This window comes from Pollicipes pollicipes, unplaced genomic scaffold (assembly GCF_011947565.3).
Source record: "Pollicipes pollicipes isolate AB1234 unplaced genomic scaffold, Ppol_2.1 Scaffold_6138;HRSCAF=7277_pilon_pilon_pilon, whole genome shotgun sequence".
Classification (NCBI taxonomy): Eukaryota; Metazoa; Arthropoda; class Thecostraca; order Pollicipedomorpha; family Pollicipedidae; genus Pollicipes; species Pollicipes pollicipes.
The window spans coordinates 24,564,418-24,589,707 of record NW_023596818.1 but is presented as its reverse complement, the minus strand read 5'-3'; the positions used below and the strand labels follow the sequence as shown (position 1 = coordinate 24,589,707).

The 25,290-nt window shown below is 54.1% G+C and overlaps 2 protein-coding genes across 2 annotated transcripts; both read left to right on the top strand.

Moving 5' to 3' along the window:
* Positions 1–345: 345 nt before the first annotated feature.
* On the top strand, positions 346–11,040 carry LOC119105264 (uncharacterized). The gene is made up of 8 exons (XM_037228727.1): positions 346–601; positions 3,102–3,216; positions 5,437–5,687; positions 6,564–6,765; positions 7,007–7,188; positions 7,526–7,766; positions 8,270–8,431; positions 10,263–11,040. Exons 2-8 carry the CDS (start codon positions 3,190–3,192, stop codon positions 10,545–10,547), a joined length of 1,350 nt encoding a protein of 449 aa, XP_037084622.1. The 5' UTR covers positions 346–601; positions 3,102–3,189; the 3' UTR covers positions 10,548–11,040.
* Positions 11,041–12,035: 995 nt separating this feature from the next.
* Positions 12,036–24,744, top strand: LOC119106336 (secreted frizzled-related protein 3). Its single transcript, XM_037229954.1, has 7 exons — positions 12,036–12,534; positions 15,470–15,547; positions 16,095–16,260; positions 16,414–16,522; positions 19,561–19,748; positions 20,223–20,606; positions 24,056–24,744. Exons 1-7 carry the CDS (start codon positions 12,114–12,116, stop codon positions 24,102–24,104), a joined length of 1,395 nt encoding a protein of 464 aa, XP_037085849.1. The 5' UTR covers positions 12,036–12,113; the 3' UTR covers positions 24,105–24,744.
* Positions 24,745–25,290: the final 546 nt, after the last annotated feature.

The following is a 25,290-nucleotide window of genomic DNA, read 5'->3' as shown; positions in this document are numbered from 1 at the left end:
CGATTTAACGGCTGATTAGCAATGGCTCTCCGACCCCACCATTAGCGTCAGGCTTAAAACGAGCTTCAAAAACATGTCACGATCCTACTGAGTCAGGCCGCGGAGCTCTCTCTCACAAGCCCGGCACAGCTCCGGCGACGACGGCGGCTGTGGTCGCGCGGCCGGCACCATGCGGCGCAGCCAGCTACCAGGGGCCGGCCGTACCCCGGGGGCGCGCCAAGGCGGCCCGGAGGTCAAGGCTGACCACACGCCACAGCCTCAGTGTCGACTGGGCGCGCGGCACGCCGCTGGCAGCGCCGCAAGCTGCCTCTGCTGCCTGCGCCGCTCGTAGCGCCGCGAACTGCCTCTGCCGCCTGCGCCGCTCGTAGCGCCGCGAACTGCCTCTGCCGCCTGCACCGCTCGTAGCGCCGCGAACTGCCTCTGCCGCCTGCGCCGCTCGTAGCGCAGCAACCGTGGCGTCGCGTGGGACCGGGAAGACTGTGGAGCTGGAATACGGCGGCCCGCCGCCGGACCCGCCGCTGGACCCACCGCCGGACCCGCCGCTGGAGCCACAGCCAGGCCCCAGCCGGGCCCAGCCCACCGACTACAGCCTGTCGCAACAGTGAGAAAGTGCCCCGGCTCCCGCGGCGCTGCCCTGACCGATGCACCATCAGCTATCTCCTGGCAGTTGCAAGCGTTGACGGTCTGTTTTCCAGGACAGCAACCCGCGCTGTCCCGGAAACCGTCTTTGATCATCGCTTTGACGACCAAACGGGACCCAAAACCATGCAGTCAAACCTTTGGTAGCAGCCCACTTTGGCCATGGGCTTCCCGAACTCGCGTATTGGCAGTTCAGTGGTTTAATTATCGATTAATTGGAAATCATCTCATACAGTTGGCCAACTTCGGTCCAAACCGGCCGGAAATCGGCGAAGGTAAGGTGAGGCGCCACCTGAATGGATGACCTCTGATTGTTTTCAGAGGTCGCCTGGAATGGTGACCTCTGAGAACAATGCGTGCGGTTTGGTCGATGGCGAGTGATTATTCATGGCTTTTACTAAAACTGTTTTAGTTGTCTGCGCTTTGAGATTTTTCCGGTAGACTTGTGTATATGCTCCCCATTTCCGATTTGTAATAAGCAATGTATTTTTATTCGCGACCTGACTGCTACTACCTGGAGAAAAGGCGTTGGACCCCACGGTGGATACATCCAAAAGCCGGTATCAGCACCGGTACTAGCCAAGCGTGGGCTGCTCCAATCCGACATTCATGGATCTATGCTGGTGTCTGAACAGCGACAGCACCAGATCGAGTCTTCCACACTCCTTGAAGCGCTCGGTCCATTCTGGAGTGGAAGTCCGGCGCCACTCGATACATTCTCCGGTTGGCTGGTCGTGCGCTCCAGATTAGCGTCAGGCCGAGACTTAGGTCCCGGATCTGGATTTTGAGCATTGGATCTTGTATTTGCAGGATACAACATTCACCGTCGATTTTGTCTACGGTTCTCCCAGAACTCTGAACTCATTTCAGTTGTCGGGTAGAGGACGCCCTTTGCCCCAGTATGTTTCCCATCATTTGTCGTGACATCTTCCGGCACTGATTTCGGTGGAAAGCTGCTCAAATTTCCAACCATTAAGCTAAATTAGGGCGCGTTGCTTAACTTTGAAAAGCAAGCACACGACAAGAAAGCAAGGAATGTGGGGTGAGACTGGCATTGTGACAGGCTTCTAATGGCACCCACATTCGCCAAACGCCAAACGGCATTTTCCATCCCTGCATCTGACGGAGCTGTAGTCTCCTCCCTCCCACTGGTGGCGCTTTAGTCTCTGTTGTTTTCCCGTTGGTAGAGACCGTCGTCTATCCTCTCCCGCTGGTGGCGCTGCCAACTGCGCCCTCTCCCGCTGGTGGCGCTGCCAACTGCTCCCTCTCCCGCTGGTGGCGCTGCCAACTGCGCCCTCTCCCGCTAGTGGCGCTGCGGATTGCGTCATCTCCCGCTGGTGGCGCTGCGGATTGCGTCATCTCCCGCTGGTGGCGCTGCGGATTGCGCCCTCTCCCGCTGGTGGCGCTGCGGATTGCACCCTCTCCCGCTGGTGGCGCTGTGATCTCTGTCCTGCTTCGCTGACCGCGCTGCAATCTCTGCCCTCTCCCGCTGGTGGCGCTGCGATATCTTGCCTCTCCCGCTGGTAGCTCTACGATATCTGTCCCGTCTCGCCACTGGTGACGCTGCACTCTCTGTTGTCTACCGCTGGTGGCGCTCGGGTCTTTTTCATCTCCCGCTGGTGGCGCTGCAATTTCCATTCTCTCCACTGTTGCTGCTGTGAGCTCTGTCCTGTCTTGCTGGTGGTGCTGCGGTCGCTGTCCTGTCTCGCTGGTGGTGCTGCGATCGCTGTCCTGTCTCGCTGGTGGTGCTGCGATCGCTGTCCTGTCTCGCTGGTGGTGCTGCGATCGCTGTCCTGTCTCGCTGGTGGTGCTGCGATCGCTGTCCTGTCTCGCTGGTGGTGCTGCGATCGCTGTCCTATCTCGCTGGTGGTTCGCTGGTGGTGCTGGGATCTGTTCGGTCTCGCTGGTGGTGCTGCGATCGCTGTTCGGTCTCGCTGGTGGTGCTGCGATCGCTGTTCGGTCTCGCTGGTGGTGCTGGGATCTGTTCGGTCTCGCTGGTGGTGCTGCGATCGCTGTCCTGTCTCGCTGGTGGTGCTGGGATCTGTTCGGTCTCGCTGGGGGTTCTGCGAGCGCTGTCCTGTCTCGCTGCTGGTGCTGTGATCGCTCTCCTGTCTCGCTGGGGATGATGCGATCGCTGTCCTGTCTCGCTGGTGGTGCTGGGATCTGTTCGGTCTCGCTGGTGGTGCTGCGATCGTTGCCCTGTCTCGCTGGTGATGCTGCGATTGCTGTCCTGTCTCGCTGGTGGTGCTGCGATTGCTGTCCTGTCTTGCTGGAGGTGCTGCGATCTGTCCGGTCTGATGGCATTTCAATTTGATGGGACCTGTGTGCATCCGCAGAGTATGTTGCAAACATGGAGCGTGAGCGACGAGGGCTGTTACTACAGAGGTGACAATTTCAATTCCCTGGGTATGGGAAGCTGCTTCATCAGCTTGAGTGCGACTAAAATTGCTCTGGCGCTTCAGACTGGGGGCCGAACCGGAAGAAGATGAATGCGAAGAGGCTCTCGCCGCCAACTTGCTACAGGATGATCTGTCAGGGTCGTTCAGAACGATGCGATCCAACACACCTGGTGCTGAGGTCAGTAACAGCGAACAAAAGCGCCTCGCACAGCTGCAGGACCGGTTGGGTCACGGCTGACGGGTCACTACCAGGACCACGTTCCCCACTACCAACAGCTGTCCATAAGTTGCAACCTATGACGTCAGAGGTAAGTGCGTCACAACAGCTTCTACGGCTTTCAAGATGGCCGCTTGTGTATGACGGTGATACTTGCGATGCCATAGGTAGCAGCTCGGGTAGGTACTTTGCCAATGACGAACACGGTCCAGAAGCCACAGATCACAGGGCTTCCATGTTCTGCAGTCGGCCATGATCGCTGGCAGATTGGGGCCGAGGCCAACTCGCCGGCGGACTTCAGGTCATCGGAAACGGCGCACGTCACACTTGGGGCTTGGGTCCACAACAGCGAAGGCGCACCCTTCTAGCCCAGATATGGTGGAATATGTTGGCGGTTAAATGTCGAGTTTCAGGCGAGGCCTGGGACTAATCATACGCTTTATTCGGCTTTGAATTTGCCACTTCCAGGACAGGAATCTAGGACCAAGAAAAGGATCAAGATTTTTCGCGTCCAAACTAGGACTGAAGGAATTGCGCTACATATTTCGTATTTAGTATTTTCATAGACCGACTGGAAAATCCGGGTTCTAAGAAGTTTTCCACGGTAACAAGTCGCAAACATCAACACCAGTTCAGCACCTTGTCTTCTGCTGTAACCCAACGAACTAGAACGCTTGCGTGATGAAAACACCCAGGCGTCATCCGTCTCGCATTGCGCCAGTTTTGAGACGAGCTTTGCTTATTGCGGCCTGAAACGCAGGCGCCGGTGCCGGCCTCAGAAGCAAGCGCCCGACGCCGACGGCACTTCATTGAGCCCGGTCCCGGCCGGCCGTGACGTCAGCCGTGTGACGTCAGCACGTCCGCCGTGTGGTGCACAACAGCGACCGAAGGCCGCGCTGCCGGCGGCCCGGCAGCACTGACGCCGCGCTCGGTCTCCGGCAGGACGGCGGCCGTGCGCGGCGGACGGGCAGCCTGCCGGGCGCCACCGCCGCCTCTGCGCGGGCCGCCGGCGGGCCTGCGCAGCAGCCGGTCCGGTGTCCGGAGAGACCCGCTGCTGGGTCCGTCACCGCTCCGCGAGCCTGCCTGGCCGCACCAGAGGTCTCGCTCGCACAAGACAGCATATTCTCTGAAAACTCGCGAAACCTGGCGTTTTTGGCGTCTAGAACGGACGTCGCCACTGGTGATGCGACCTTTGACGCGACAGAAGCACACACTGGAGACACCCCTCCCAGCTGCAGCTGGATTGACCGGGACATGGATGAGTCGCTCCGCGGTGGCGGCGGTGACAAGGACGCCAGTGAGGTGCCGCCTGACCCCGCGCAGCCCTCCACCCCAGCCTCCGGGGCCCGAATGCAGCGCGGAGTCATGGCGGCGTCCACGCCGATCTCCGAGGAGAGGAAGGACTCGCCCGGCGCCGCCCCGACCCCGTCCCCGCCCGCGTCTCCGCTCCCGCCCCCGGTGTTGAGGCGTACCCGTCAGCCGGAGGCGGCAGAGTCCTCGCACATCAACGTCAAGGAAGTCTGGCTCACAAACGTGGTGAGCTGAGGAATGGCTTCCGTCTGTTGAGTGTAATGCGAAATCTGTGCGGTGGGTGAATGAAATTGTTCATTGATGGATATCACCTCGGTGAACTAGACATTAACTTACTAAGGGATGACGCACGGTGTTTGCTGCCCTACTCAGAGCAAACAATTATGGGTTATCTATTGCCGCCCGGGGATATTTCATAATCAGGACACTTCTTATCCTTATACGCAGCGCTACATATGCAAGAGCTCATCCATCAATATTTACCGCTGATCCAGATGTGTTAGTTCATGACCTTGTGCGCGTTATCTAGATTGGCTTTCTTGCTCCAGGTTTTGTGCAAGATCGATTTCGTCATGAGGATTGGATGCTTCAGATATTCTTTTACTCTCGGCGTTCGTCTCGATCGCTATAATACGGGGACTTATCTGTATGCTCGCAGCTCGATATAAGGAAAATGCATTGTAAGCGCGTTGCTCTGAAGAACACCACAATGTCTCGAACTTCCTTTACCTTTACTAATCTCGATCGTCTCTCAGGGCGATCGCCGTCTGCCGTCGCTGCCGACCTCAGAGGGTGACAGTCAGTCTCGGCCGCCCGGGGATGGGGTGGCAGGGAGTCTTGTGATGACGTCACCCCTTCTGCCCCGGTCAGGAAGGACGGCAGCTGCTGCGGCCGCTGACCCCCGAGGATGACTTGTACGAAGAGGCACAGCTGCTGTGCCGGATGGTGAGCCCGTGGCCGCGCCTGCTGGCCCTGGCGCCGTGCGCGCCGCCGCCGGACGTGGCTGACGAGCAGCCAGAGCGGGCGCCCTGCTGCCGCAGTCTGCTGACCTGCCTCGCCATGCTGGCCGCGCTGCTGCTCATCCTTGTCAGCATCGCCCTGCAGTGGGCACACTGCCAACGGTGCGTGAAGGCGTCCGTCTCCCGCCCCACTCTTCCCGCCCTACTCTTCCCACCCTGCTCTTCCCACCCTGCTCTTCCCACCCTGCTCTTCCCACCCTGCTCTTCCCACCCTGCTCTTCCCCCCCTGCTCTTCCCACCCTGCTCTTCCCACCCTGCTCTTCCCACCCCGCTCTTCCCGCCCTGCTCTTCCCGCCCTGCTCTTCCCGCCCTGCTCTTCCCGCCCTACTCTTCCCACCCTGCTCTTCCCGCCCTGCTCTTCCCGACCTGCTCTTCCCGACCTGCTCTTCCCGCCCTGCGCTTCCCGCCCTGCTCTTCCCGCCCTGCTCTTCCCGCCCTGCCCTCTCGCACCGCTCTGCTCTTCCCGCCCTGCCCTCTCGCCTCGCCCTGCCCTCTGGCCTCGCCCTGCCCTCTGGCCTCGCCCTGCTCCTTTGGCCTCGCACTGCTTCTCTGGCATCGCCCTGCTCCTCCGGCCTCGCCCTGCTCCTCTGGCCTCGCCCTGTTCCTCTCATCTCGCCCTGCTCCTCTCATCTCGCCCTGCTCCTCTCATCTCGCCCTGCTCCTCTCATCTCCGTTCTCCTGGCTCCTCAGTAGTGTACATTTGCACTGTGACCTTTCTCGAAACTAATGAGACCCTTAAAAAGCAACTAGCGTGATTTAAAGGAAGAGTCTTGCGGTGTATACTGCACAAGCACGGGAGTCTGCCTGCATGCCTGCCCGAGCCTGCCGGCACCCCGGTCTCGAATCCGCCCGGATCGTTCACACGCTGCCGATAATGACCAGAGGTGGTGTACATCATCGCAGGGTGTATCTGGACCGACTGGTGAGCTACAGTCACCTAGTGTCGCCGTGACCTAAAGTCGTGTCCGCCACTTATAGGGTGTACCTGGACCGACTGATGGCCTCCAGCCACCTGGCGACAAACAGCAGCGTAGCCGCCCAGCCGCCCGAGTACCTCTGCATCCCGTCGTTCGTGTGGACGTTCCTGGTGCCGCGCCTGCTGTGGGCGCTGGGGTACCTGGCCATCTTCGTCTGCTGGTTCTGCCTGCGCCAGCCTGACCTAGCACAGGTCGTCAGTAAGGTGAGAGGCCCTGACTGCGGCTTGACCGCTGCTTTCTCAGAGGCTGTGTGATGGTTGGTCGACTGACAGCTGGTGTGAGATGAGAGAACAACAGAATGTGAGGCATTGGTCCATGTCCGGTCTGACGGGTGCTAGTGCAGGGCGCTGTACAATGACGTACCTTTGTTCGACGGCAGCCATCTTCATCCCAAAGATGGTCCCTGAGCTGCGGCGTTTTCTGAGAATTTCTGTTCCGGTTCAGGCATATGAGTCTGTGACCGACCAGGGCCAGTACAAACTGGTGTCGCGCAGCTTCGCGGCGTTCTGTCGTCGGGACCGAGCCATCATGGTCTTTTGGTTCTGCGCCACCAACGTCATCTCTCTGTTCAGCAGTCTCCTGGGAGAAGGAATTCTTACATACGACCTGGCACAGCTGAAGCCCTTGTGAGTAGGCCAGCCTGTCTGCACTCTAGTCTTTTGAGATGCCGTCATACCGGCCTTTAGGGTCACATCCACGTTGTATGATAACGTTTTCTACCGAGAATCTCTGTCGACGTTTGGCGCACATAACTTTTAATTTGATAAGTGTGTGAATTTTGTGCGTGTTCCTTGCTGTCAATAACACCACGATTAAACCTGCTTTTCTCGATGTGCCCTGTGCTCGTAGTGAAAGCCCTTTTAAAAGTTTAATTCCTTTGCCCTTGCGGCCGCAATTCATTCTTTTTAACTTAAAGACTGGCAAAAATTCTGAGGTGGCTAACAGACGAGACCTGGCTTGCAGCCCCGCGCCCCCGCTCGCAACGGCCACATACGTCTGCACCTGTCTGGTGCGGCTGCTGCTGGACAACTTAATGGTCTACTGCATCATCACCTACACGCTCTCGCTCAAGTACTTCCATCTGATGATGACCAAGACAGCTGACCATCTGATGCACCTCTGCATCGAAGAGAGCTATCCAGAGTGCTTCGCCTACGTCCAGCTGCAGACTGCCAAGATCTGCGAGGTGATCCACGGCACTCAGGTGAGACTGGGGATCCACGGTACTCGGGTGAGACCTCGGCCACGACGCGTCTGTGTGTGCATCGGCCTGGGCAGTACACCGGCTGCACGAGCCTACAGCCTGGCTCAAACCTCCTGGGCATGACGCTCGAACCTCCTGAGCCTGACTGTCTTCGACCTGCGCATCACACCGGCTGCACGAGCCTACAGGCTGGCTCAAACCTCCCTGGGCATGACTGGCTTCGGCATGCGCATCACAACGGCTGCACGAGCCTACAAGCTGGCTCAAACCTCCCGGGCATGACTGGCTTCATTGCGTGACGATCTAACTTGACTGAATCTGAGCGTAAATTGTCTTTAGCCATTGCTTGCTCATTTTTTGATATTTTGACCGTTTTTGCGGTCGCCACCTGTCCCGACACCGGGAGAGGGCAGACCCGGGGCCCTGTCTGGGCCTGCGCCCGCCCAGCCAGTCCCAGCTGCGGCCTTGCCGATATGTGAGCCGCTGGACGTGTCGGTCGGCAGCCGTTCATCTCGACCGCCCTGCTGCTGGCGATGCTGCGGATCTGCCAGACGGCCACGCTGATGTGGCTGGACCTGACGAACCATCCGCGCCGCTGGCAATCGCTCGGACAGGCGCCCATGGCCGCCTGCCTCCTTCTGCAGGTGCTCTACGTTATCCACCGGGTGAGTTTCCCGCCCCTCAGCCGCCGAACAAGCTCTCTCGCGCGCCTGGGCTGTCCGCGCTCACAAGGTCCATGTCCCACGGGTTAAGGGTCTGGTGAATCATCGCGCCTGCTGCTACGTCCAATAGATGAGTGTTCATGCCTGCTGGGTGCCTCGCCACCGTCATGAACCATGTGTTATGCACGCCTCCACACAACGGCATTTTATGCTAAATGCCACCACATGTCATCACAAGAGAGCCGCCTTCAAAACGCGCGCAGCTCAAAGCACTGACTGTCTGATGTTCGACATCTGAATTGCTATCCCTTCGCGTCCACTGACTGTGCACTCCCCAGTCCGTTAGCCGGGTCGCCCGACGTCCACTTGACGAGCCCTGTGACGTTCACTTGACGAGCCCTGAAGCGTCCACTGAACGAACCTTCGACGCTTACCTGACGAGGCCCCCTGACGTTCACTTGACTAGGCCCAGTGACGTTCACTTGACAAGCCCTTTGGACGTCCGCTATGCGATGCCTTAACGAATTCGCACACTCTCTTGCGACTGTATGAGTCCTCTTTTGCGACTGTGAGAGTCTTCTTTCGCGACTGCGAGTCCTCTTTTGCGTCTGAGTTTTCTCTCACGTTTGAGTCCTCTTTCGCGTCCCCTCGAGTCTTTGCTCACGTCTTGACTTGAGTCCTAACTCATGTTTGTGGACGCGCGTCAGCGTGGCGCAATCGCATCGGTGCGGCATGATCGCGTCGGTGCGGCGCAATCGCGTCGGTGCGGTGTGATCGTGTCGGTGCGGCGCGATCGCGTCGGTGCGGCGTGATCGCGTCACTATGTTTACCGGACATTCAAATCAGCTGGGCCTTTGGCGTTGAAAAGCTCAACGAACTGAACTTTTGGACTAGCTAGTGGTTTCTTCCTATGTCTGTGGTGAATACAACCGCTAATGCTCGCTAGGACGTCTTATACAAGGGTGGTAAGTATCGCCTACAGCGCGTGACTCGTTACTGAATGCTTTTTCCCAGTCACTTGCATAGAAATGTTTGTAACATAAGATCTGAAATCAGTTCAAGACCAATGAACTTTGAAGATTCTTCAACTGCCTATTCAGGAAAGTTTCTGCGATCACTTATGTCGATTGACTTGCACATTAGCATTCGAACAGACACTACTAATTACGTAACTTCGATTGTTCCTGTGAACATCGCGAATCGTGTGGGATTTGCGGATGCATGTGCTTAAATGGTCAGTCTCGCTGACATACCTGGCTACACCTTCGCCGGCAGTCACGTGTCTGTGTCTTAACGGTTGTGTCGCTGGCCGGCAGAGTCGCCAGCAGTCACGTGTCTGTACCTTAGCTTACGGCTGTGTCGCTGGCCGGCAGGTCACGTGTCTGTGCCTTAGCTTACGGCTGTGTCGCTGGCCGGCAGGTCACGTGTCTGTGCCTTAGCTTACGGCTTGTGTCGCTGGCCGGCAGGTCACGTGTCTGTGCCTTAGCTTACGGCTGTGTCGCTGGCCGGCAGGTCACGTGTCTGTGCCTTAGCTTACGGCTGTGTCGCTGGCCGGCAGGTCACGTGTCTGTGCCTTAGCTTACGGCTGTGTCGCTGGCCGGCAGGTCACGTGTCTGTACCTTAGCTTACGGCTGTGTCACTGGCCGGCAGGTCACGTGTCTGTGCCTTAGCTTACGGCTGTGTCGCTGGCTGGCAGGTCACGTGTCTGTGCCTTAGCTGACGGTTGTGTCGCTGGCCGGCAGGTCACGTGTCTGTGCCTTAGCTTACGGCTGTGTCGCTGGCTGGCAGGTCACGTGTCTGTGCCCCAGCTGACGGTTGCGTCGCTGGCCGGCAGTGCCTGATGACGTCAGCTGCCGGGCGGGCCATGCGCGGTCGGCGAGCGCCCACGTTTGCGCCCACCCGGCTGCGCTCGCCGATGGAGCGGACGAGCCCGCGCCGCGTGCCCTGGGACAGCCGACGTACTGTGCTCTGGCACACCGCCATGCAGGACACCCGCTCCATCACGGGCCAGCTGTTCGGCTACAGCGCAGACCAGTGCATGTATTGGCTGGTACTGGTGGGCGGCGCCTGCTACTGCCTCGGCTACCACTCGCTGGAGGTCTACCGGCCACTGATCTGAGGACGGCGGCTGTTGTGCCGGGGTGATGTCCTCGCTTCGAGCACGCTAGCTGCTGCTGACTTGCAATCTCGCGGTTTGAGCACGCTGGCTGCCGTGCCGGAGCAACCTCCAATTTTCATGGTCTCGCGGCTTGATACGTTCGCACATTTTCTAGAGATTGTTGGTGATAACACGCCGCCCTGTTAAGGTACTTGTTAGGCGCACAGCATGTCACACTGGCTCTTTCTCACCGTTGTGCGAGATATTGGTGCGTGGTCAAGTTAAGGCGCCAATAAAAAAAACGAAAAGAATGGACCAGCGTCGCGCAGTATTCCCGTACATTAGATGTAGTGGCTTGTCACCACACATCCAGATATGTCTGGTTATGATGGTTACGCTGTAAGTAGCAGTTCATCCATTTGGTTGTAGGCATTGATATATCATTCAAGTGGGTTTTTGCAAGTTGTTATTGCCATGCATGATGTGATGCAATTTATAGAGAATATACAAAAGACTGGGTACTTCTGGTTCGCGCTGAAGGGAAAAACTAAAGCCGGGAATATCTCGTCTTAGAATGCGGAGAGAATGCGCTGGAAAATGGGAGTGATAATTCGTCTCCGCCACGTGACTGCGCGGAAACGGAAAAACTGGACATTTGGGGTATAATTTTTATTTCCAGCATGCAAGCCAATGACTCAGATTATAAAAGGCATTTAAACTTAGTTAACACGAAACAAAAGCACCACATATGTTAACCTTTCGAAACATTTTGACGCGAACGTCGAAAGGGAAGCGCGCTAGCTGGGATAAACGCCGGCATGGATGATTTTCTACCGGGAAATGTTGGCCAAGAGCTCATCAGGACGAAAGGTCACCGCCACTGCCACAGTGGGGTGTGCGGTGGACTGCACCACAAGATGAGTCGCAGGCCGGCAATATCTGCACTGGGGATGCAGCACTCAATAATCTTGTTCACTGCACCTTGTCCGCCCCAGGCTGCATGCGGCGTCGGCTGCCAAAGACCGGCAAAGTTTGGCCGAACCCACCACTGAAGCCGGCTTTCGATGCATTCAATGCGTCTAACGTTTCACATTGAACGTTTTCACCGCGCCGGACGCATTGAATAGGCATTAAAGCATAAGAGTACTTCAATGCGTACGTATCCAGCATCAACGGAGTCCCCGGATTACCCTCTAAGACCTTCAGCACATGTCCAGCACCGCTGATACGGCTTCAGTACTGACGTTCGGCTCCGTGGAAGCGTTCCGAGTCCGCGCCTCTCACGCCGCCCCTCCTGGTAGCCCCACGGTGCCTAGTCACCTGCCCCCCCCCCCCCCCCCCCCCCCCCCTGCCTCGCGACGGCGACCTTCACTCTCGGCATACGCGAGAGCCGGGCGGCGGCGGCTGTGCGGCGGCGGCGGCGGCGGCACGGGCCCTCCCCGCAGGCCGATCGGCCTCTGATAGGCGCTCCTCTCCGCTCGGAACCGGTTTTCTCTCGGCGCCGGGCAGGCGGCGGCGCAGCGGCAGTGGGGCCGCGCGCCCTGACCAGGCCGCTTCCTCTTCCCCTGCATCTCGGCGCCCACCGCGATGCGGCTGCTGGTCTGCTGGCTGCTGGTGGCGCTCGCGCCCGCCGCGCGGGCCCGCGAATGCGAGACCATGAAGGTGCCCTTCTGCGAGAAGATGCCGTACCAGGACACCCGGCTGCCCAACTTGTTCGGTCATACTACGCAGGGCGAGGTGAACAAGGCGCTGGAGCCACTGCAGGACCTGCGGGACTCGGGCTGCTTCGGCCACTACTCCTTTGTCTTGTGCAGCGCGCTGGCACCGCCCTGCATGGCTGACATGCAGCAGCCGGCGCCGTGCCGCCACGTGTGCGAACGAGCGCGCGAGCGCTGCTACGGCCTGATGCTCATGTTCAACGTTACGGAGGCCTGGCCCGACTGTGACCTGCTGCCGCGCCACGGCGCCGACTCGCTCTGTCTGTCGCCCACTACGCTGACGCCCCGAGGTCAGTACGAGCCCGCTGCGTCTTATTCTCAGGTCAGTACGAGCACGCTGCGTCTCAACCTGGGGTTAGTAGGAGCTCGCTGCGTCTTACCCCGACGTCAGTACGAGCCCGCTGCGTCTTAGTCTTACCTCGAAGTCGATGCGAGCCCGCTGCGTCTTACCCCGAAGTCGGTGTTAGCCCGCTACGTCTTACCCCGAGGTCGGTGCGAGCCCGCTGCGTCTTACCTCGAAGCCGGTGCGAGCCCGCTGCGTCTTATCCCGCGGTCAGTGCTAGTCCGCTGTATCATGACCGAGGTCAGTACGAGCCCACTGTGTCTTACCCAGAGGTCAGTTCTTTGCTGGCCCATTGCCACTGAGGTTTGTATGAAAAAAACGCATCTCAAGACCTCATTGTGGTAGAGTTGACACCCTTCCCACATGGAAGTCGGACTCAATTCTGAACACAAAATTGGACAATCTGATTTTTGTGCTTTTATGCTTCCTTGTGCTTCATTCTGAATGCTATTTCGTATTCCGGAGGTGCCAATGTTTCTCCCCAAATACTGAAGCTTCCCCTAAAAAAATCAGTGATATTTCCCTTCACTTCCACCGTTCGCCCTAATGGCTCGGTTGGTTAGAGCGCTTGCATTCTGCTTGAACTGTTGATGGCTGGGAGGGTTCGAGTCCCCTATGCGCTCATTATTTGGCCCTGGCTGGCGTGGACCGCGGCCGGTAGCAGCCAGTGCGGTAAAGGTCAGATGATGTCAAATGGTCCCACCCTCAGGGAAAGACGGCAATGTAAGCGTCGCGGCCCGTTAAGTTTCGACGTGAAATTATGCCGTTTATAGGGGTTTCACGATCCACTGGTGGTGTCAGGACTCAGGCAACGAGCGCCACTAAGCGAAGACGCTCATCCCAGAAATTTCAAAGGCTACAACTACATCTTTAAGAAAACAAAGCAGTATTTTTTAAACCAGCAATTCAGAACGATTCTTTGGTTTTGTTCGTACATCCCTCTGAACCGGATACGAATGGTGATGTATGCTCACCATCCACTCGCCTGATATGCAAACAGAGCCGACGGCTCAGCGGCCTCCTCAGCTCACTTCGATTCCCGGCAAGCTTCACTGCCACACCGTCGAACAAGTGGGCCAGCCTCCAATTCCTCCACCCCCCAGACCTGTCTGCGGCAAATGCCTGACGGACTGCTCCGCATAGCACCTTTATGTTGCATTACAGTATAAGGCTCCAGGATTGACGCCGGAGAAATAAGGCACATAGGACCGTCAAGCCATCATTTTTGCTGTGATTGCAGCACCAGACCGAAGCGGGCAGTGACACACGTTCCCGGAATTGTAGGGTAAGCAAATATTGTGTCTATGCCAAAGGCGACCAATAGTGTGAAGCTGGGTCATTAGCCTTGCTAGACTTTGAGTGAAGCCTTACGGGACAATTAATCAAAACCTGCCCGAGCAGAGTCGTGTCTGAGCAGCGCGGCAGCGGGCACCTCCGTGTCCACCAGGTATGCCCTTTCCATGCTGGACTGCCCTCCGCAGTGGCCCTGCGGAGGTGCGGAGGTGCGGAGGAGCTGCGGAGGTGCATTTGTCTGCTCCAATCGCTTATGCATGCAGCATCCCGCCAGCAAACCGGTTGCTGGTGCGGGACCTCTCTCAGCCATTCAACAACTGGCCCCGCCGTAGCTCTGTTTGCGGCAGGCATCCTGTCATGGTGAGAGCGCGCTTCACCAGCAGCCGTCCGCTGGCAAGGGCATTCATCCTCTGGCAAGGGCAACCGTCCGCTGGCAAGGGTGGCCGTCCGCTGGCAAGGGCGACAGTCCGTTGGCAAGGACAGTCGTCCGCTGGCAAGAGAAACTGTCCGCTGGCAAGGGTAGCCGTCCGCTGGCAGGGGCATTCATCCTCTGGCAGGGGCAACCATCCGCTGGCAAGGGTGGCCGTCCGCTGGCAACGGCAACCGTCCGCTGGCAAGAGCAGCCGTTCGCTGGCAACGGCAACCGTCCGCTGGCAAGGGTAGCCGTCCGCTGGCAAGGGCGGTCGTCCGCTGGCAACGGCAACCGTCCGCTGGCAAGGGCAACCGTCCGCTGGCAAGGGCGGTCGTCCGCTGGCAACGGCAACCGTCCGCTGGCAACGGCAACCGTCCGCTGGCAAGAGCAGCCGTTCGCTGGCAACGGCAACCGTCCGCTGGCAAGAGCAGCCGTTCGCTGGCAACGGCAACCGTCCGCTGGCAAGGGTAGCCGTCCGCTGGCAAGGGCGGTCGTCCGCTGGCAAAGGCGGCCGTCCGCTGACAAGGGCAAACGTCCGCTGGCAAGGGCAACCGTCCGCTGGCAAGGGCGGCCGTCCGCTGGCAAGGGCAATCGTTCCCTGGGGCGGCCGCATCATGACGTTACATGACACGAGAAAACGGTAGGCTCTGTTTGGCTGCAAGCTCAAGCAGCAAGCTGTTCAATGAACTATTATTGTTCTGTAGCAGGACTGAGTGGGATCACGGTCCTTGCCAAGTGATTATCTTATCTTAGCCTATCTTAACTTACTCTCAAAGGTAAATGAGTTCCAAAAAGTACAAATATGCAGACTGCGCAATGACATCGGTGTTAGCAATGGCGGAGCACCAGTGCAACAATTTTCCTCAAAGTAATGCAATATTTAAACGGGTTTATCGAAAGAAGCAACGGAAAACTTGTAAGAAGTCCTTTTTTCACGCTTTTAACAAAACGCGTCTGGAACCTGTCGATGCATGCCGGAATGAATTGAACTGCATGCGGCATACATTAATAGCCGATACCTAAGGCCAACGGCCACAGGCTTTGCTGAAACAAGCCACTCCCGTTCCTCATGCAGAATTGACTGGGCAATTTTCTGAGCATCACTCAGCCTCTAAGCACCTGTCGTTGCCCGAGCTTCGTTGACTGATGACTGTCACCGTCCGGTTTCTGTTCGCAGACAACTGCCACTGTCTGAAGAAGCACCATCAGCCTAAGCCAACAACAGACCTTATGGACAAGAAGGACTATGACTACGGTACGTTCATCATGTAAATGAACGATGAGCGATCGCTTGTTGAAATCGCATCGCCGCGTAACCAGCAGCGCGGTTTTAGAAGGGATTCTTCTCGGGCCAGAAATTTCAGCATGTTATTCGAATGCGGATGGCAAAACTAATTTTTGAGATTGTAAAAAATTAGAAACACGCAGCGTGCCAGTAGTCGGCGGATGATCACTTGAACGGCTCGGCCTTTTCGTTTCCTGTTGCATGTGCCCTTGATTTTAAGCTGACATCATTTTACCGGCATCTATAGTTTTTTGCCATTTTATCGGTTACCAGGTACCACAGCTGGGAATGTCGTCAACATATCAATGCTAATGCGCCAAATCACTCCACTAATCTACCTATCATGAACAACATTATGTTTTGCAGTTTTTTATGACCCTAACTGCTCAAACAAACGGGTTCATGTTTATTAAATGAACAGCTATCATGTAATCGTGCCAGCACATACTGGGCCCGTGTGCGGGCTCACCAGAGTGTTGCCCTCACGTCTCTGACCTTGTGACGCACCCCCTGGCAGCGATCAAGGCCCGAATGGAAGGGTTCGCGCCCTCCCACTTCCCCTCCATCCTGAGCGTCACCGTGCTGGACATCTTCCGTGACGGCATCGTCGAGCAGACCAAGAACAACGTCACGTTCATCCGCACCAACACCTCCTGCAAGTGTCCGGAGCTGGAGTCTGGGAAGTGAGTGCAAGTCTTGCGTTAAAAGAATGACCAAACACATTTACAACGGAAACCATATAGAACGGAACGAAACAAATGAAGTGGAATCTGCAAGGAATCTAGCTACAGCGCGTAGATAGCACATCACCAAAGTAAGACACGTGTCTTTCGCAGGGAATATCTGATCATGGGTTACGAAGACTTCGACAGGAACGAGCTGCTCTTGGGAAAGAAGAGCTACGTCGCTCCCTGGTCGGATCAAGTGGCGCTGGATTACGGAAACGTACGTATACACACATGAGCTGGTAGCCCTGGCAGAGGGCTGAATTGAACAGCAACCACTCCCACGGCTGACTAATGCACGGGTAACCCCAACGCACAGCTTAGCCCAACATACAGCTAACCACAACGCACAGCTTACCCCAACATGCAACTAACCACAACGCACAGCTTACCCCAACATACAGCTAACCACAACGCACAGCTTAGCCCAACATGCAGCTAACCACAACGCACAGCTTACCCCAACATACAGCTAACCACAACGCACAGCTTACCCCAACATGCAGCTAACCACAACGCACAGCTTACCCCAACATGCAGCTAACCACAACGCACAGCTTACCCCAACATACAGCTAACCACAACGCACAGCTTACCCCAACATGCAGCTAACCACAACGCACAGCTTACCCCAACATACAGCTAACCACAACGCACAGCTTACCCCAACATACAGCTAACCACAACGCACAGCTTACCCCAACATACAGCTAACCACAACGCACAGCTTACCACAACGTTCTGTTAACCACAGGGTCTACTGCTGGCATCACCTGGACCTACTGCCGTTTGCGGTGTTTTCACTGTGGTTTTAGTGTGCTTGGGCCAGGAGCGTACACAGGAAGGTGGAGCAGGAGGCCGAGCCGTGCCCCCAAGATCCAGCAACCTCCGAACAAAACCCTGTGTACGCCCCTTGCTCCGATGACCGCGTGTCTTGACTGTGACAACGGTGTGCTCACGAGACCGCGTACTATGATGCGACCGCAGGCTGTTCTGGTGTCAACAATGAGCGGAGTCATCGATTGTTCCGTTATAAATATTTTGCTATGAGTTTGCCAGAGGCGTTTGACATAAGCACAGTCATTCAGGGGAAATAAGGGATTTTCATGTGATACCGGCGCCCCATACGACGTTAATAAAACGATCACTGCTGCTACCTGACTGAACACGTTAGACGTTTCTTGAAAGGCTTACAACGTCGCGGGACATTACGTAAAGATGTCACTAGTCCTTTTTCATGATGATGACGGTGGTGTTGATGATCATGATGATAATGGTGATATATATATATATATATATATATATATATATATATATATATATAGATAGATAGATAGATAGATAGATAGATAGATAGATAGATAGATAGATAGATAGATAGATATATTTGTGTTTAGACAAGTGTTTCTTACATGTATGAAGATGAAAATAGCTGTCCGTCTTACTTCAATTAGTTATGCTTCATTTATGTTCTCCGTACCAAAAGATGTTTTCCAACAGTAGTGCATAATTTGTCATCCTTTAAAACAAGAACTATATATATATATATATATATATATATATATATATATATATATATATACAAATCAGAAAGCGACATGAGACCAGTGAAAGTATCAAGTGAGATTAACTTGACCAAGCATAAGGTCTTTTATCGCTCTTTTACGCTTCATATTCGATTGAATGATCAATATCGTTCATTGTGCTTCCCGGCTCATAGGATAACACTAACTACACCAACTCTTCATGCGTCGACCAGGTGGATCTCAGCCGTTCCAAGGTTGTGATTCATTAGTGTATCAATGGAATATATTATACCCATAGATGTATGCTAAAGCGAGTTCCAGCGACCGTCTCTGAGTGGGTCAGACGCCCGACCCCAGGACGTTGACAGGCGCGTGGGTCTGAGTCCCTGAGGCGGCTGACTGACCTGGCAGGTACCACGTGGCAAGAGGCGAGAAGCGAGAAGCGGCCATATAGCCGGTTATCCACGGCTGCATGGCTGCCCTTGTCGAGGCATTATATGGCGCGTAAAGCAATTTCCCCAGACAGGCGTAAGCAAAATCGTCCGTTGCACTGGCCATGACAGCGTCTCAGTTATCTCCACAAATCGTTTGGAAAAAACCTCAAACGGAACATTCCATTGCATTTTCGAAAAGCTGTCGTTTTTTTGCGATTCATCACAAGCTTCAGTCAGAGACAAAAATGAAAGGTTCCCACGCCTTGTAAGTGCTTTCAACAAAGTTGGTCTTCAGCAAGTTTACTGGTGTGCGACTAATTGACTTCGTCGTCTGTCGCAGTCTACTCGTTGGCAAAAGGCGCAGAATCGAGAATCGTAACAGCTAGACAAGCACGTTGCACGCGCTTTGGGACATTTCCCGCGCATGGTGCTGAACCGCTCCGCCCGTCCAGACACAGGACCAGTCGAGTCATTTTATCTGAAATAGGGACTGCTCACACACGGCTTCCGCTTACTCATGGCTTAGCGGTCGCCGTTGTTGGCCGTGGCGAGTCGGTAACCTGTTCAACATTTGCTTTTGAATGAATCACCAACCTTAACAGCTGAAAACTATATGGTCAACGCATGGGGAGCTAGTGCAAATGGTTTTGTGATGGAAACACAGCCAAAAATACTGATGATTTAATCGAACGCCAAGCCCAATATGCCTTTGCATACATAACCTACGTAAAAACTAGTGTCGAATGTTCTGGTGTTTCATGAAATGCCCCAAAAGTGATGTGTACCCATTAGGCTAGTAGTGCAATAATGGGGCTTACCAATAACAAAAAAACGCCCGGTATCTCGTGGGAATTTTAGGTAACGCTTAAAACTCCAGCCAGATACCGTAATAATGGTCATTTCACGAATGCTTCATGCAACGCTGACAAAACGTGAAACACTTCGTTCTTCCTGACTTGCTGGATCACTTCAAACGACCACGACAGATATGCCACGAAAACATGTGTTTGTACAAATGCAAACTGTATTGTTACGCATAACAACGCATGCATCCAAAGAGACAGACTGCGACAGGGGCACATCGCGATGCGTGGACGGACGTGAGCACCAACAAATTATTTAGTTACACGCAGCTGTAAAAAGCCGACAGTTGGCGGCACACAACCGCGGCCCGTGGAGTTTCCGTGTCCGTGTGGAGTTGTGGTGCCCCTGAGAGTCGGACACCCGGAACACCAGTCACCGTTACGATGACGTCACCTCCTTCGTCCTAGAGATTAGCTGTTGCGTGTGTCCCTCAGGAAGCTTCTCGAAACTACCAGGACAGTTCTTCTCGCACCTACTCCCAGAGATACGGTAACTACGTGAGGCATCACGGCTACAGCATGGGCTTCCACAGGCCATCCTTCACCACTCTGATGATGGCTGGCGGCGCGTATGCCCTCTACCGCCATTACAGCAACAAGAAGAAACTCGGCAAGGTCTATGGGTGAGTGGCTAGCAGTGGTATGGCCTGTTTATGGAAGCATTCCAGTCGCACTGCGTGGACATTGTAACTGGCCTTGCCACCACCGTTCCCATCATTGTTTTGATGCCGCTTAACTCCCAAACCGGCGTCACTAGATACGATCAATTACAAAGTACGATTTGATTTCTAGACGCAGGCAATTGCCTGCTCCGAAGGACAGGGCAGGTCAGCTAACAGTTTGTTAAAGAGCCGAGTAATTTGACTTGACTTGACCGATTTGACTTGACTGAGGCTGTCTGCTTGGCACGAAGAAAATCCCTACACTACTGTCAGGCTAAACCGTTCGGAACCAAAACCTTCTGACGGACGAAAAGAGCACATTTGGGTTGCAGGTTCACGAAGCATGTAACCGGCTTTTCTGAGAATGCACCGAATAAATTTAGTTCCACTAAAGCTATTTGTAACGCATTTTATATCGGAGCACGTGTCCGACAGATATCCTGGCTACGGTGGCTACGGCAGTTCGTTTGGCGCCCTCGGGGGTGGCGGCTTCGGTGCCCTGGGAAATCCTCGCGGCAAATACACCAACTTCAACACCGTGGGAGCAGCGCCGGCGTACGGAAACTACGGCTACAACAACTACAACAACTACAACAGTTTTGGCCGGCCCGGCTCGCAAGTGCCCTCCTATCCGATCACCCACAAGCCGAACTACGCGACGAGCAAGCCGGACTTCGTGAACCGCAATCGGAATCCCAGCTACCCGGTCACTAAAAAACCGTACAGGACGAGCAGCGGCTCCAGAAGCACCAGCAGTCGGTCCGGGAGCAGTTCTCGCAGTTCTCGCAGAAGTAGCTCCAGCCGCCGCTCTTGGGGAAGGTAAGCTGTTTGGATGGGACGCTCACCTCAATGCCCCCCCCCCCCCAAAAAAAAATTGAGCCTAAAAGATATTCAGGCTTTTGTGTCAATGTGTCCTTATGCATAATGGCAGTCATGTTGGCCACCTTGTTCACTATTGCAGTCGTGACCATCATGAGAAGTATATCAAAGTCAGGCCTTTCAGAATATCTTATCCATATATATATATTTTTTTTGGTGTAATTTAGATCAACTCATTTAGTCTCGATGCCTCATTCTATCTACGTGATCAGGCCTTGCGGGTACGGTTGTACCCATCCCCTCCGAAGAATGTCCGGTCTTTGAGTTTAAAATTGTGGTCTGGGTCGGATGACGATAGACGTTTAAGGTGAGTGTTCCACATTTGTATGGGGTTTTGAACTAAAATAGCCATCTTGAAGACCTTTCGGTGCTGCGCAAAATCCTGCCCTTCTTAAGACCTAAGCCCTTTAGTTTCTGAGCTACATGCCCGCGAAAATGGGAAAAGGTATATCTGGGAGAGTATTTCAAAGTCATCTTGGCGTTCATGACGTCATAATATCATTTAAATCCTGCCACAGAGGCGCAAAGAGCTTCTGGTTTACGGATATGATCGGTGACAAAAACTGGCGCTTCTGCGAACCAATTGGTAACAAAGTTGCGAAACCGAAAACAAATTTCATTACACAAGACCATGCTGCAAAAGATTATTCCATCTCAACGAATCTCCAAGCTTAGTATTGGTCCGCAATTGCTAACGCTTGCCGCATGAGCACATGTCGAAACGTTGACGTTTAGCTGTGTGAGCAAATTGAGCCATCAAATACTGCCAAACATAGTAGCTTCAATCAGGACAGTTCTAAGGTGACAGAAACATACTACAAATTATGCTATACCAGTTCTGACGTCACATATTAGTGGTGACCCAGTGCTTTCCAATACCGCTCAGATCAGCGTTTTTCACATATTTTTCAGCCAAGGTTCACTTCACATACTCACTAGTTACTAGCAGGGCTATGGGCTGATGTTGGTTGTGTTCATGTGGCGAGAAGCTGACTGGCAAGAAGAACGTAACTAATCATCAGCTTTTCTTAGGTAATAGCGCTAAAAAGCCCTGCTGATCTAGGATTGTTAGTGGATATCTGAGCTGTGGCTTCAGAGGTAAGCGAAGGTCGTTGGGGCGACACATGCCAAGGGTTCATCCAGGGCTTCCCGTGCTGAGAGGAGCAGTAGCTTTGAGTTGAGAGACTGGGTGTCGCTGGTGTAGGCGTCTCACATTGCTCATTGCATCTCAGACTTAGCGCGATGATCGGTGGACAGGCATGAAATACAACAATTTTAGTTGTCATCATGTTGCATATAAAGCTTAATGAAGGTGCTAGAGGCTGTCACAAATGTCGTCTGCATCTGCTGATGTTAACGTTGTGAGGGGTTTGCTCTAAATAATTCGGATCGTGTTAGGAAGTGCGAGTTCTGCACCGGCAGTGGTTATGCGAAGATGAAGGTCGCCAACACTTTCAGCTGATTGTGCGATGACGTCATGGAAACAAAAGTGATATTGTTTCAGGTGCTTGTCGCACCATGCTGTCGGTAAATGTAGGGTCACAGGGACGCGGTGTTGCAAAATACGCGGGGGTGAGCGATGGAAGTGGAAGGGGGAGGGTGCATGGAGAAAAAATGGCTGAGCCGGCCTCCAAAATGATCTTGAAACAGTTTCTCCCCAGATTTGACGCAATTTTTCACAGCTGGGAGCAGGGGTGCAGTTCCCTCAAACCCAGTTTTTGGGGGCTGAACTCCCAAATCATGATAAATAAAAATGTTGGCTAGAGATTATAACTTAAATAGAAAACTGCATGCCTGATTTTGAGGCACAATCCCGTCCCTCCCCCCCCCCCCCCCCCAACTGAATAGGAAACTATATGCCTTTAGGCTGGCTGGTTATATTAAGTGCGCCTTCATCTGATAATTCCATTAGGTTAATCTCAACCTTCATGCAGCGTTTGATAGTCAGCAAATGAAACTTTAATGCAAATGAAACCCCGAAACGAAAATGTTTGGCGGTAATGCCGCATTGCATTCAATTCTTCGTTCCTTTTTGTTGTTAATTGCATCTAGGGATATGTTGCAACGTTTTCTGAGAGGTTTGACCCCAGGTGACAATTCAGACGGATCCAAATTTCGTCGGTGACAAAACAGGTACTTTTCCACCCAAAAAGGTACTTTTTCACCCTGTCCCGCTATTCCATAAGCCTTGCGGTGGTCAAGGCCAAGAAAAATAGCGTTGTCGATGCGTCCATATTTGTCTTTCATGAACGCGATTTGCAGCTATTACGGTCGTCAACTGGCTCTCAATCAATCTTGTGCAAGGAACTATGACGAAATCAAACCATGATGCATTGAGGAGCATATTTACCACACAGAAAATTGTGCTGTTTTGAGAAGTCTTTTCCACTTAAAAATTACACCAATGCTTACAAGTTAGCTTGTTTCGTCATGTCTGATGCTTGCTTCACCATCTTCAAATGCGAAACATTCCCTCTCATATGAAACGGATAAACATCCGGAAGATAAACGTTTAGCTTCATTAGAGCGGGTATACGGAGGAAATTGCCAACAAACTGCCAGAGGGTGCGCTATCGAAGCAATCGAAGCAAATAAAATGGGGAGAAATCAAACTCTTGTTGGCAAAATTGCAAAATGGCCTAAGAAGCCGACGTGATGCGCAATACTAATCATCATCTGATCCTAAAAATGAAAGCTTGTTATATTCCTTTACAATGTCCGAACACACTTCCTGATCCCAAAAACGGGAGCGCGCGGTACCCGAGGAAGTTACTTTCAGCGAACTTGTAGGATGCCAAACGATATTTCTGGTAATGAAATCATCACATCATTTTGCGTGAGGCTGTTTTCAAAGCTATGTGTATGTAGCTTTGATATTATTTGATAACGCTATATGGACAGAAAGTCATGCAGCTTGTGATTTTCCCTTCAGCTGCGAACGCATTCGCCTTGATGTCAAAATTTCGTCAAGCAGCACGGCGCGCTGATGTTTTCTCCCTGCGATTTCTCAATGAAAGTGTCCGTGCATCCAAACGGCTTTTAGAATGCTTGAATCAGTAGCCCAATGCCTCAGCATTGACTTACCGATAACTCATCACAACAGTGCCTTCGTCCAGTTCTTATAGGTTAACCGACAATTTTGAGCGTTGACCCGAGATTCATCGGTCGGCATTGAGAGCACGTTAGCTCAGGTCTGGGGCCGTCTGTCGGAGCCGGCCGTCGACAGCTCAGGTCTGGGGCCGTCTGTCGTAGCCGGCCGTCGACAGCTCAGGTTTGACGCCGTCTGTCGGAGCCGGCTGTCGACAGCTCAGGTCTGGCGCCGTCTGTCGGGGTCGGCCGTCGACAGCGGCCGATCCGTGGTGACAGCGCTGCCCCTCCTCTGCCGCCAGGTCCTCCCGCTCGCGGTTCGGTGGCAGGGGCGGTGGCAGGAAGGGCTGACGCGGCGGTCGGTGGCGCCGGCGCGCGCGGCCGTCCCAGTACGATGCCGACGTCGACCCTCGCACCGTAGCCGAGGCCGATTCCGGCCGGTCACCGGGCCGGACCCGGCGGCTCGCACTTGGCACGTGTCGTCCCGCCGCGGTCAGATCGGCCCCGCTGGCCGATGACCTACGGAATCTCACCGGATAGCCTATCCAGCCCAGAGTCGCGAGCATTAGCTGCATGTTAGCTGTGCGCGTCCTGACGACGTTTAGCTCCTGATGCCTTGAGACATCGGTCGTAAGATGCTTCTATATTTTTCCACATGCAGCCAGGAAGTTGTCACTAATGCACGCCAGTATCATATATAAGCGTTTTGTTCCCGTGGCCACACTCTTTCACAATGCGTTGACGACAGTCTTTTTTCGAAAGTGATAGCAGCCTCACTAACTATCAATGTTGGTGGTCGGAGAGGCAAGCTAGAGATGGCTCACTGAAGACAGGCCGGCCTAAAACGTATCCTGTGTAGGTGTTCTTGAGACGCATTTATTGTAAACCAGTACATGGAGAAATGTGCTTGTAGTCCATGAAACCGTGTTATGCATTAACTGTTTTTTTTTTGTTTTTTTTTGGTGGTGGCAATACAAAACTAAACAGTCAATACAACGATTCTATTCAGCGTCCAGATAACGGGGCAACGGAGCGCAGAACTGTTATGTTCGTTATGCAAGGACTATCATCGAAACGGTGATAATCAGAGCAACTCGTCGGAACGGACACGGAAGCCTTTTGCCCAGAGGCTGGCGGGCCGCCGAACGCCCGCAAATATGGACACGAATCAATGCAGAGCAAAATCGCATGAGCAAATTCCCTTGCTTCACCAAGACGCATAACTTCGCACCCCTGCTCCTTCACGGCTCCCCAACTACATGGTTCCCTGGAAAGCCATGAGGTTATGATGCTGTCCCACTCCCATTTTTTTTTTTGTAGATACGCGACTACATTTGGACTCTATTTATTTAGCAACGGAGCTGGCTCCTTGACAACGCGCGAGAGAACCTGCTGTGTTCGACGGACGATTTGTGTTCCAGTATTTCTGGATGCATTCAACATCATTCATGGCACTTTCTCGACGGACGATTTGTGTTCCAGTATTTCTGGACGCATTCAACATCATTCTTGGCACTTTCTGTTGGATCCAACTTCT